At 36.7% G+C, this 14272-nt stretch overlaps 1 protein-coding gene across 2 annotated transcripts in view; it reads right to left on the bottom strand.

Annotated features, from left to right (window-relative positions):
• The window catches only part of LOC128696380 (uncharacterized), a 320039-nt gene that overhangs the window by 150440 nt on the left and 155327 nt on the right, over positions 1-14272 (bottom strand). For both annotated transcript variants that reach the window (XR_011392930.1, XM_053787632.2), the window contains exons 12-13: positions 11612-11902; positions 11242-11433 (exon numbers count right to left, since the gene is read on the bottom strand). Coding sequence is in view for 1 of the 2 variants with exons in the window: in XM_053787632.2 (XP_053643607.2) it covers positions 11242-11433; positions 11612-11902 (483 nt within the window). In the remaining variant the exon portion in view is untranslated. The remainder of the gene's footprint in view (positions 1-11241; positions 11434-11611; positions 11903-14272) is intronic.

The raw sequence follows: 14272 nt of genomic DNA, 5'->3' as shown, positions 1-14272 counted from the left end.
GTGGGCTAGTGCAAAGATGAGTAGTGGGGGGGGGGGGGGGTTGAAGAGGGTTGGAATACTTTTAAAAATGCACTATTAGAATGTGGGGCAGAAGTTTGTGGTTATAGGAGGGTGGGGGCAGGAGGAAAGAGGAGTGACTGGTGGAATGATGAAGTAAAGGGTGTGATAAAAGAGAAAAAGGTAGTTTACGAGAGGTTTTTACAAAGCATTAGTGTTATAAGAAGAGCAGAGTATATGGAGAGTAAAAGAAAGGTGAAGAGAGTGGTGAGAGAGTGCAAAAGGAGAGCAGATGAAAGAGTGGGAGAGGCACTGTCAAGAAATTTTAATGAAAATAAGAAAAAAATTTGGAGTGAGTTAAACAAGTTAAGAAAGCCTAGGGAAAGTCTGGATTTGTTAGTTAAAAACAGAGTAGGGGAATTAGTAGATGGGGAAAGGGAGGTATTAGGTAGATGGCGAGAATATTTTGAGGAACTTTTAAATGTTGAGGAAGAAAGGGAGGCGGTAATTTCATGCACTGGCCAGGGAGGTATACCATCTTTTAGGAGTGAAGAAGAGCAGAATGTAAGTGTGGTGGAGGTACGTGAGGCATTACGTAGAATGAAAGGGGGTAAAGCAGCTGGAACTGATGGGATCATGACAGAAATGTTAAAAGCAGGGGGGGATATAGTGTTGGAGTGGTTGGTACTTTTGTTTAATAAATGTATGAAAGAGGGGAAGGTACCTAGGGATTGGCAGAGATCATGTATAGTCCCTTTATATAAAGGGAAAGGGGACAAAAGAGATTGTAAAAATTATAGAGGAATAAGTTTACTGAGTATACCAGGAAAAGTATACAGTAGGGTTATAATTGAAAGAATTAGAGGTAAGACAGAATGTAGGATTACGGATGAGCACGGAGGCTTCAGAGTGGGTAGGGGATGTGTAGATCAAGTGTTTACATTGAAGCATGTATGTGAACAGTATTTAGATAAAGGTAGGGAAGTTTTTATTGCATTTATGGATTTAGAAAAGGCACATGATAGAGTGGATAGAGGAGCAATGTGGCAGATGTTGCAAGTATATGGAATAGGTGGTAAGTTACTAAATGCTGTTAAGAGCTTTTATGAGGATAGTGAGGCTCAGGTTAGTGTGTGTAGAAGAGAGGGAGAATACTTCCCGGTAAAAGTAGGTCTTAGACAGGGATGTGTAATGTCACCATGGTTGTTTAATATATTTATAGATGGGGTTATAAAGGAAGTAAATGCTAGGGTGCTCGGGAGAGGGGTGGGGTTAAATTATGAGGAATCAAATTCAAAATGGGAATTGACACAGTTACTTTTTGCTGATGATACTGTGCTTATGGGAGATTCTGAAGAAAAATTGCAAAGGTTAGTGGATGAGTTTGAGATTGTGTGTAAAGGTACAAAGTTGAAAGTGAACATAGAAAAGAGTAAGGTGATGAGGGTATCAAATGATTTAGATAAAGAAAAATTGGATATCAAATTGGGGAGGAGGAGTATGGAAGAAGTGAATGTTTTCAGATACTTGGGAGTTGATGTGTCGGCAGATGGATTTATGAAGGATGAGGTTAATCATAGAATTGATGAGGGAAAAAAGGTGAGTGGTGCATTGAGGTATATGTGGAGTCAAAAAACATTATCTATGGAGGCAAAGAAGGGAATGTATGAAAGTATAGTAGTACCAACACTCTTATATGGATGTGAAGCTTGGGTGGTAAATGCAGCAGCGAGGAGACGGTTGGAGGCAGTGGAGATGTCCTGTCTAAGGGCAATGTGTGGTGTAAATATTATGCAGAAAATTCGGAGTGTGGAAATTAGGAGAACGTGTGGAGTTAATAAAAGTATTAGTCAGAGGGCAGAAGAGGGGTTGTTGAGGTGGTTTGGTCATTTAGAGAGAATGGATCAAAGTAGAATGACATGGAAAGCATATAAATCTATAGGGGAAGGAAGGAGGGGTAGGGGTCGTCCTCGAAAGGGTTGGAAAGAGGGGGTAAAGGAGGTTTTGTGGGCGAGGGGCTTGGACTTCCAGCAAGCGTGCATGAGCGTGTTAGATAAGAGTGAATGGAGACGAATGATACTTGGGACCTGACGATCTGTTGGAGTGTGAGCATGGTAATATTTAGTGAAGGGATTCAGGGAAACTGGTTATTTTCATATAGTCGGACTTGAGTCCTGGAAATGGGAAGTACAATGCCTGCACTTTAAAGGAGGGGTTTTGGGATATTGGCAGTTTGGAGGTATATGTTGTGTATCTTTATACGTATATGCTTCTAAACTGTTGTATTCTGAGCACCTCTGCAAAAACAGTGATAATGTGTGAGTGTGGTGAAAGTGTTGAATGATGATGAAAGTATTTTCTTTTTGGGGATTTTCTTTCTTTTTTGGGTCACCCTGCCTCGGTGGGAGACGGCCGACTTGTTGAAAAAAAAAAAAAAAAACTACATAACACAACTGCCTGCTAATACTTTGCAGAAAACTGCTCAGAGGAGGTGTTTTGTCTTTGCACATAAAAAAAAAGTCCACAAAAATGCACACACTGGTTTTGTGTGAGGAGTGTAAAACACCATTGTGTATGACACCATGTTTTATGTGTGAGGAGTGTAAAACACCATTGTGTATGTCACCATGTTTCAAAGAGTTCCACAAGCCGCAGAACTTCTAGGAATATGTTCAGTGACTGTACATTGGTATATATATTATAGGACAATAGTAATAAACAAGTTTTTGTATTGTTTGTTTTTGTAAACAAGTTTTGTAAACAATATATTGATAATTATGTTTGTGTGCTTATTGTGTTGTATACAACGAGTGTATATATGTACATTGCACCTTACTTTGGTTTCACAGGCCACATAAGTTATGTGAAAAAATAAAATAGTGAAAAAAACAAAAAAACCTTCAAATACAAGTAAACTAAAATTTACTGGGCGAGTGGCAGTCGCTGCTGTTGCCATACACGGCTCATTTTCTGCAAACTTCACAGCTCTATATCTCGGTATGTACTGATGGCAAAAAATTTTTTTTTAGACTAAAACACTCAGAAAAATAATCTTAACATTTTCATAAGAAAAAATATTTTTTTTTTCGAATATTTTGCGACATAGAATGACAGTTTCAGTGTATCATCAACCCCTCTCTCCGCCGCCACCCAAGGAACAACAACAACAGCAACAACAAACATGGCTGACTCCCCCTCCAACTCCACTCCCTTCAAAGGATTCACCCATGATAACTCAGGTATGATTATTCCTGACAATATCAAGGACTACATCGTTGCTCTAGAAAATGAAATCAAAGATATCAAAGCAACACTCGAGCGACGAGAATCCAAGATAACCAACCTCGAGAATAAGATCTAAAACCTTGAAGAGAAGATTACATCGGGAAGTGTTGACACAGAAAATACTCTAAAAGCAGCTATAGCCAGTCACACTGAGCAAATAACAACAATAAATATGAAGGTTGAAGAAGCAATCAAGGACTGGAATCAGAACATGCACACTCGACTAAATGAATACCTTGATTTCCAAGACGACAAAACTGAACAAGATAAGTTGTCTGATGCAGTTATAATAAACAGTCCAAACATTCCTAGTGACATAACACAAGCACAGTGCAAAGAAACTGCTATCAGGATAATACAGAACCACGTACAAGTCATCGTGCAAAACAATGAAATCAAAGAAACACGTTTGCTAGGAAAACCAGGAAGTAAACACAGTATAATGATCCGACTTCATTCATACGATAAAAGAAAGGACTTAATTAAATCAGCAATTACAATGAAAAATGGAGTGTACATAAATGAGTGTCTAACAAAAAAACGTCAAAACCTTCTGTTCAGGCTGAGAAAACTTAAACAGGAAAACAAAATACATCAGTGTTTCACGCGAGATGGGAAAATACTAGTAAGGAAAACATCAACAGGACAACAATATACTATCTCAAATGAACACGATTTCTCTACCTTCCTTAGAAAAGCTGACATTTTTGTAACAGATTAGATAAGTGCCCTTAATACATATATACGTGTGGTGCATATAGTGTACGTTACTATTATATTGTACATTATTATTTTTATTATTTTTCATCACTAGCTAATGAAATACCTCCAATACTCTATACTTCTTTCTTACTACTATAAATTGCTCATAATTTTAAATTACAAGTCAAATCTTACTCCAAATTAATAATATTCATTATTCTTACCTGTCCATTTAATTTTGTTTATCACTACTTGTTTTTTAGTCACTTTTTATTGTGTATGCAATTAGTGTATATTCCAATTACTTTTTTGCAAGTACCAAAACTATCTTTTGCTAGCTAGTACCAACTACCTCATTTTTTTTACTTTTATTGTGCAATAAACTGCTCAATTTATTTAATATTACAAATCAGATCTTACTCCTAAACCAATATTATTTCATAGTGACCACCTGTCCATTTAACTTTGTTTACCATTACTTAATTTTAGTCCCTCATATATTTTCTCCTTTATTTTAGCTTTATATAACTACCCTAGTTTATACATTCACAATTGTTAAAATAATCAAGGTGCTATTCTCAGGTGCTAAAGTAGAATAAGTTCACAACTTTGCCATTATATTCCAAAACTACCTTAGCTCATTATTTTACATTTGTTAAATAATTCAGGTGCTATTTTTTAGCTTAAGACTATTTACTTTGTTTTATACTTAATTCTAACTATAGATTCACTACAAATCTTATGATTACAAGCATTGATCCTGATACCAACCTCTTATTTAATGACTTAAATGATTCAAACAGTTACTGTAATTACTACACTGCAGAACAATCAAAGGCACTTCTCAGTGCCAACAACAACATAACTATCTTTAACTACAATATCAGATCTTTAAGCAAGCATTACGATGACCTCATAGCATTACTAAATTCCTTACATGCCAATATGTCCATCATTACACCAACTGAAACCTGGCTAAAGCCTGATAGTACAGATGTCTATGCCATTCCTGGTTACACAGCCATACACAACTGTAGGCCAGACCAACAAGGGGGTGGCACAGCCATATACTACTCAGACCAACTAGAATGTATCACTAATACTTGCACAAGGGATGAACATGGGGAATATATAATAGCCAAATTCAAATCCAAATACCTACAAAAACCTCTCACATTGATAAACATTTACAGAGTTCCACAGTCAAACATTAGCCAATTTAGTCAAAACCTAGGAAGTATGATAACTGATGCACGTATGAACAAAGATCACTTACTACTCTCAGGTGACTTCAATATAAATCTCCTGCAAGACCAGGACCCACACGTTACTGAATTCACAAACACAATGAGTAACTGTATGTTGCTACCAACAGTAACAAAACCTACAAGAGTTACAGAGACTAGTGTTTCCCTACTTGACCACATCTGGACCAACACCATATCCCCTTTAAAATCAGGCATAATTACAGATAATACCACAGACCACTACCCTACTTTTCTCATAACAACTCTTGGTAAATTACCCCAAGACACTACTAAAGTCACCTTCAGACTTCACAATGAGGCAGCCATTAATAACTTCACAACAGCAGTAGCAAACATTGACTGGCACACTGAGCTAGAAATCTATACAGATATTGACGAATGTATTAATAATTTTCTAAAAAAGACCCAATACCTCTATAACAAGCACTGCCCTAAAAAAACTAAACAGATGACAGCTAAGAGACTGAACAGTCCCTGGTTAACACCCAGCATTCTCAAATCCATAAATACAAAACACCAATATGAAAAACAGTACAGAATGGGTCACATAACCAGAGACCAAACAAAACGTTACTCGTCAATCCTAACCAGCCTGATAAGAAGGGCAAAAAAATTGTATTATGAGAACAGATTATCCAACTTAGGAGGTGATATAAAAAAGACCTGGAAAACCCTATCAGAAATTCTAGGAACAAAAAAGATATCACGAAATAGCGAAATAAAATTAGCAAAATCAGATGAACCCCAACTCCCACCAACAGAAACAGCAAACAGACTCAATGACTTCTTCTCCACTATAGGACAAAACCTTGCCAATAAAATCCCAAGCTCAGATACCCCACCAAATGACTACCTCACTGGCAACTACCCGAACACACTGTTCCTAGCTCCGACTAACCCATACGAAGTCTCCCTTATTATCAACACGCTAAAAAACAAGGCAGGAGATTTAAATACCTTACCACCCTTTATATACAAAAAAGTGTCACAAGTGCTATCACCAATCATTGCAACACTCTTTAACAAATCCATTGAATCCTCCACCTTCCCCACAGTACTCAAAATAGCAAGGGTCACCCCGATCCACAAAGGAGGAGACCAAACAGAGTTGAATAACTATAGGCCAATATCCAACTTACACCCTCTCTCAAAAATCTTCGAAAAATTAATTCATAAACGAATCTACTCCTACCTTATCTCCCAAAACATACTCAACCCCTGCCAATTTGGATTCAGGCCAAATAAAAATACTAATGATGCTATTATACACATGCTAGAACATATATACACTGCAATAGAGAAAAAAGAAGTCCCACTGGGGATCTTCATTGACTTACGTAAAGCTTTTGATACAGTTAACCATGACTTGCTCCACGTAAAATTGTCACACTATGGTATAAGAGGGCACTCCCTCAACTACCTCAAGTCATACCTCAGCAACAGAAGCCAATATGTGTATGCAAATGGGGCAAACTCTTCTGCACAACCAATTACAGTTGGTGTCCCACAGGGAAGTGTCCTTGGCCCTCTTCTCTTTCTCCTATACATAAATGACCTACCAAATGCTTCGCAATTACTCAAACCCACACTATTTGCAGATGACACTACATACGTCTTCTCCCACCCAAGCCCAGTCACGCTAGCCAATACTGTAAATACAGAATTACAGAAAATATCTACCTGGATGAGGACTAACAAACTTACACTAAACATTGACAAAACCTACTTCATTCAGTTTGGTAACAGAGCTACAGATGTCCCTCTTAACATAATGATAAACGGATCACCTATCACAAAGCTAACAGAGGGAAAATTCTTAGGAATCCACCTTGATAATAGACTCAAATTTCATACACATATACAACAAATTTCTAAGAAAATTTCCAAGACTGTAGGCATACTATCGAAGATACGGTACTATGCTCCACAGTCAGCCCTCCTGGCCCTATATCACTCTCTTATTTACCCCTATCTCACCTATGGAATTTGTGCATGGGGCTCAACAACAAGTAACCATCTCAGACCACTAATTACCCAACAAAAGGCTGCAGTTAGAATGATAACAAATTCTCACTATAGGCAGCACACTCCACCAATATTCAATACACTAAACCTATTCACCATACAAAACATTCATACTTATTACTGCACCTGTTACATACATAGAACACTTAACTCTGATATTAACCCTCCCCTCAAACATCTCCTTGCCAACCTCAACAGAACACATGACCATAACACAAGGCACAGATCACTCTTTGATGTTCCTCGTGTCCATCTCACACTATGCAAAAACTCAATGCACATAAAAGGCCCTAAAATCTGGAACTCATTACCTGTAAATATAAAAGAAACACTACCTGTTTATAAATTCAAGTCTCTTCTCAAAGATCACTTACTCACCCAAAACCAAATAAATACTGAATAACTGAACCTTATAAATTGTATATCTTAAATGTTTCTCACAATTATATCACATAAATGTTAAACCTAAAACCCAATCTAACTTTATTATTTTTTAAATACACTACCTAACAGAATACTCCATTCTACTGAATGTACAACAATGCATACAACCATATGACCTGTCTTTGTAATACTCACTTGTGCTTTATAGTAATCTGTTTACATTAAAGTTTTATCACCGATGTCATCATTGCTTAGTTCATCTTAAGTTAATTTTAAGCCAGCCCGTAATGCTATGCATAGTATAAGTGGCTTTGGCATACTGCTCTTTTCTGTATTTTTTGTACCTCTGTATGTGTGCACAAATTTTTAAATAAATAAATAAATAAATAAAAGGGGCCTGCGACAGTCAAAGGGTTAATACAACCACTGGATCGGGGAGTTATTAAGTCATTCAAGTTTAACTGCACAAAAAAAGTTATGAATAAATTTAACATTGCAGATGCTATAAGCTATGCTAGAAGTGCATGGAATGAAGTGCCTCAATCAACATTAAATGCAGGCTGGGGAAAGTTATGGCCTTCTGTGATTAATTCTTTCACTGGTTTTCCCTTGCTTGAGAGTTCAGCTGGCAAGGAGATTACCAGGTGATGGTTTTGAAGATATGAATGAAGAAGATGTGAATGAGCTCTTAGAAGAAGAAGAAGAAGAAATAGAAGAAGAAGAAATAGAAGAAGAAGAAATAGAAGAAGAAGAAATAGAAGAAGAAGAAGAAATAGAAGAAGAAATAGAAGAAATAGAAGAAGAAGAAGAAATAGAAGAAGAAGAAGAAGAAATAGAAGAAGAAGAAGAAGAAATAGAAGAAGAAGAAGAAGAAATAGAAGAAGAAATAGAAGAAGAAGAAGAAATAGAAGAAGAAATAGAAGAAGAAGAAGAAGAAGAAGAAGAAGAAGAAATAGAAGAAGAAGAAGAAGAAATAGAAGAAGAAGAAGAAGAAATAGAAGAAGAAGAAATAGAAGAAGAAGAAGAAGAAGAAGAAGAAGAAGAAATAGAAGAAGAAGAAGAAGAAATAGAAGAAGAAGAAGAAGAAGAAGAAATAGAAGAAGAAGAAGAAATAGAAGAAGAAGAAGAAGAAATAGAAGAAGAAATAGAAGAAGAAGAAGAAGAAGAAATAGAAGAAGAAGAAGAAATAGAAGAAGAAGAAGAAGAAGAAATAGAAGAAGAAGAAATAGAAGAAGAAGAAGAAGAAGAAGAAGAAACAGAAGAAGAAGAAGAAGAAGAAGAAGAAGAAGAAATAGAAGAAGAAGAAGAAGAAGAAATAGAAAAGGAAGAAGAAATAGAAGAAGAAGAAAAAGAAGAAGAAATAGAAGAAGAAGAAGAAGAAGAAGAAGAAGAAGAAGATGATGATGATGATGATGATGATGATGATGATGATGATGATGATGATGATGATGATGATGATGATGATGATGATGATGATGATGATGATGATGATGATGATGATGATGATGATGATGATGATGATGATGATGATGATGATGATGATGATGATGATGATGATGATTGATGATGATTGATGATGATTGATGATGATTGATGATGATTGATGATGATTGATGATGACTGATGATGACTGATGATGACTGATGATGACTGATGATGACTGATGATGACTGATGATGACTGATGATGATTGATGATGATTGATGATGATTGATGATGATTGATGATGATTGATGATGATTGATGATGATGATGATTGATGATGATGATTGATGATGATGATGATGATTGATGATGATTGATGATGATTGATGATGATTGATGATGATTGATGATGATGAAGACAGGAGTCCAGAGGAAATGTTAGCAGAGCTTGATGAACAGATACAAGGGAGGGACATAACAGAAGATGAAGAAAACCTGAAGAAAAACAGTTAACACTGCAGTAGTTAAGTGAGCAGTTCCATACTACTGGTAAAGTTACAGACTTTTTCACTGGAGAGGACCCTGACCAATCTAGAAGCAGTGCTTTGAAACAGGGTCTAGACCAGCTGATGATGCCTTACCGTCAGCTGTATCATGTATTGCAGGGTAAAACAGCCCAGAGAACCATTACAAAATTTATGCACACTCCAATACAACCATCAACTTCAGTACCAGAACCTTTACCATCCACTTCTGTCGACAACCAACAACCATCCACCTCAGCCCAGTAGGGGCACACCATCCACATCTACTCTCTCTACAATCATCCACACACACCATTACCCACAATTTAAGGTAAGAAATACTATTATTTCTATTGCACTTGTAGTCTTAAGCGTTAATATATCACAACAATGAACTACAATTACATGTTCACTTTTATTTTTGTAAGATCTGTTTGTCTAAAAAAAAGTTGTTTGGTTTTTTGGGGGCTCCCAGGAATGTAACCTTATTTTTCCCACAAGTTCTTCAGTTCACTTAGCACAATTTTACCTAACACGGCATTTTCAGGAACGTAACTCCCGTGCTAAATAACGGTCTACTGCATATCGGCAACACTTCTGCAAGTGGCAGTGCTTCATGTTGCCATCAGGTGAGCAACAAGAGCCAACTTTGCGGCTTTATATTTCTGTAAATACTAAGTTTTTTTTAGATTATTACATGTAAAAAAGTCCTCTTTTAATTAAAAAAAAAAAAAAAAAAATTTAAATCTTCGGAGTGCTGGGCAAGAGAATGTAGATCTACGTTTGGATAGTTAAGGGGTTGAAGTATAGGCATTGTACTTCTCATTTCCAGGACTCAAGTCCAGCTAACTGGTTTCCCTGAATCTCTTCACAAAATATCACCCTGCTCACACTCAACAGCTCATCAGGGCCCAAAAAACTATTTGCTTCCGCTCACTCCTATCTAACATGCTCATACATGCCTGCTGGACGTCTAAGAACCCCTGCACACAAAACCTTCTTTACCTCTTCTTCCATCCTCTCCTAAGATGACCCCTGCCCTGTGTACATACGTGCTCACCTATATGTATTAACTTGGCAATGCGTCTCAATTTGACGCTTGCTAGATTTACTCCCTCCTAGCTTCGCGAACCCTATCATACCTGTTCTTCAGTCTATGTATGGAGCATGTCTCCACTATTTCCTCACAAAGACCATTTCACCTTCCAAGTATCCTGAGATTGAAGAAACACTTCCAGACCTCCTTTGTAGCCCATCTCGATTTTTTAACTTTCAGCAGTGTCCTCAAGTTTCCATTTCTCACATCTCAAACAGTTTGTCTCTGTCTATGTTATCAATGCCACTGAGTAATTTATATATTATCATATCTTCCCTGGTTCTATCAACCAACATCAATAGATTCCACTCCATTAACCTCTCCTCATAGCTCATGCCCTTCAACTCAGAGCATGTCTTGTTGTGTATTTCAGCACTGCTATTTCCCCTTGAGGGGCCATGTATGGGAAACACATTTGGTGAGCTCATGGTATATTTACTGAGTTATATCCCTCCCCATTATAGAAAGAAACTAGCCAGTGTAGATCACTATAGTTTATAGCGCATGTAAACTCTCAGTTTCACAGATAACTTACTGCATTTAGGATGGTAATCTTTGGTTGAGATGCTGTTTCACCCATTAGAGGACTAGATGGTACAGAAGCAACACAGAGTTGGAGATTAATAAACAGGTGGCGTATAACTCGTCTTCGCATCCTTTCTAGCTCATTGTGTACAAAAGAGTTGCGCTCTTCATGGTTGCCCTCCACATCAACATACTTCACTTCCTAAAAAAAAAAAAAAAAAAAAAAAAAAAAAAAAAAAAAAAAAAAAAAAAAAAAAAGTCTGTAAAGCAGCAGTGAGGATATTTCAAATTTTCTGATTCAATGTTAAATTACCTCAAGCTAAATATGACAAAAATATATTAATTTTAATACTGGTAATTGCTGTATTCAGTAGTCTCACCTTTTTTTTTAACCTGATAACATTTTTTCCCAATTTTCGCTTTCCTGGAATTACATTGAACTTTATGGTCGTTGGTGACACTTTAACTTTAGAAGGTCCGGGTTTTGGTTCCTCCTCTGGCACAATAGCTCGTTCACTGGAGGAAGAAGACTGCCGTAAATGTGCCAAGTGAGATGGTAGCCGGGCAGATGAATCAATAGGCGACGATTCATCACTTTTTGTTTGCAATACCCCAAAAACTCCAGTTGTTGACTTAAGTTTGCTGCTGGTAGGGGATGCTGTTTTTCCAACCTGCATAATTTTAAGGATGTGTTAGTAATAAGAAATACATAAGCTAAGAACATGCTAATTATAATATGCTATACACTACATTAATCTTATAATCAGCTTTACTTCTTTTTCCAGCAATCTGATAAGAAGCTCGACTTGTAACCAAAATTGACATTCTAATTTAGCCTACTATCTCTACATATTAATATATATCAGTCCTAGCTTTCAAGCCATCCAAACCTTACCTATGTTTTTTCTTTGTTACTTTTATCTTACTGATTATAGTTCTAATAATAAGTCACAATTTTAACATGCCCACAAGGCTCTGAATAATCAGTGACTCTCCCAATACAGCCTCTTCTCACTTAGCGATGTACTCATTTACCGATGACTCAGACTAACGATGGGCTCTCTGACCAGTATGCATACCTAAATAATGTATATTAGAGATGGAGTGAATGATGATGAAAGTTTTTCTTTTTCGGGCCACCCTGCCTTGGTGGGAATCAGCAGATGTGTCAATAATAATAAAAATAGTGCTAATTTCCTCTATTCTGTTGATGACAATACAGTAGGGCCCCACTTATATGGCAGGTTAGGTTCCAGGCTACTGCTGGAAAGCAGAACGCCATTTTTTCCACTTATAAATTCATATAAATGCCAAACAATGAGTTTACACTAACTTATATTAAGTTAGTAATAGAACTAGGCATTAAAAAACACAATAAAAAGTAAAATACATACACAGTACATTCATTACTTACCTTACAATATTTGTAGTCTTAATGTAGGGTGAAAGGCGAGAGTATTTGTAGTAAGTCAGGTGTAGATAGCCCTGGCTCCCCATCTCAAACTTAATTAATATACGATATTTAACCCCTTGACTGTTGCAACCCCCAATCCTGAGGTGTCTCCTGGTGTCGCAAAATTTAAAAAACAAAAAAAAAATTATTTTTTCTCATGAAATGATAGAGAATCTTTTCCCGATTGTAATGACACCAAAAAAACGAAATTTGATGGAAAACTGACGGAATTATGCTCTCGCGAAGTTAGCGACCACGGCGATATTTACAAATCGGCGATTTTGCCCACTTTGAGCCCTATTTTCGGCTAATTCCGTTGTTCCAGTCGACCAAACTCATAGCTATTTCTTTAGAACTCCATTTTTTCTATCGATTGAGTACAAGAAACTGCCCATTTACTGATTTCAACTACCCAATAATGTGGTCAGAAATTTGCAATTTGGCCAATTTCACGAAAACTAAAAAATATGACAATTTCAAAATAAGGTCCAGAATAAACAATGCCGACATTCCTGGCTCTAAAATAACATTTTCTTTGTTCATCAGTCATGTCTCCAGGCCCCTCTGATATTACTCTTGCTTTCTATTTTGAATTTTTATTCAAACAAAAAATAGAAGACTTACTATTATGCAGACTACTGCAATACTGTAATAATTGTATAAATAACATCAACCCATTCATGGCTGCATATCAGAATGGCTAGTTGGACATTTATTGGACAATGGCATCATTTGTTTACTTTTGAACATTGGCAAAAATCAAACATTTCCCCTACTTTGAGCTCAATTTCTAGGTTCTTTTTATAGTAAAATCAATCAAAATCACCTCCATTTCTATAATATGTTTTCCATTCTATCAAATGAGACCAAGAAAACGAGAATACACCCATAAATACTATACGAAAATAGACCACAAAGTCGGCATTTTAATTAAAAAAAAAACGGTCTGAGTTTTTTTTTTCTCGTTATGCACTGCATGCTCCAGGATTTTTTTTATATGGTGCACACTAACCACACAGACCCATTCTCTCACATGTGGGCCTACCAGCTTTCTCCTGCTTGATTTGAAGCCGCTAGAATTTATGAGTACAGTATATATACGTCAAACACGGTACCTCGTAAGACGTATATATACGGCCGCGACAGTCAAAGGGTTAAAGCAGCCCAGAGAGATAAAATACACATACAGTACACTCATTATTTACCTTAAAATATGTGTAGTCTTAATGTAAGATGAGAGGTGAGTAGTATTTATCTGTAGGAAGTCAGGTTCAGGTAGCTGGTAGATGCAGGTAGCCGGTAGGTAGCCTGGTCTACATAGCTAAACGATATTTAATGTGGCCCAAAGCCATATTATTACCATCGACATACCATGTTCACTAAGTTTAATCATTTCTAACAACTACCTTTAGATGCCATCATAAACGAAGAAAGAAGTAATGAATAATTCATGCTGAGAATTGTAAACAAAATCATTGCCAAACGCAGATTCATACAAGTTTTTTCTGATGCTGGACCAGAGAAAACGCAATGTTATCCCTCCGGCCGGCTACCACACCTCATAAACAAACATAGCGTGTTTATTTGT

The sequence above is a fragment of the Cherax quadricarinatus genome, chromosome 39 (assembly GCF_038502225.1).
Source record: "Cherax quadricarinatus isolate ZL_2023a chromosome 39, ASM3850222v1, whole genome shotgun sequence".
Classification (NCBI taxonomy): Eukaryota; Metazoa; Arthropoda; class Malacostraca; order Decapoda; family Parastacidae; genus Cherax; species Cherax quadricarinatus.
Note: the sequence above shows the minus strand (reverse complement) of the source record. Positions and strands in the feature narration are given on the sequence as shown.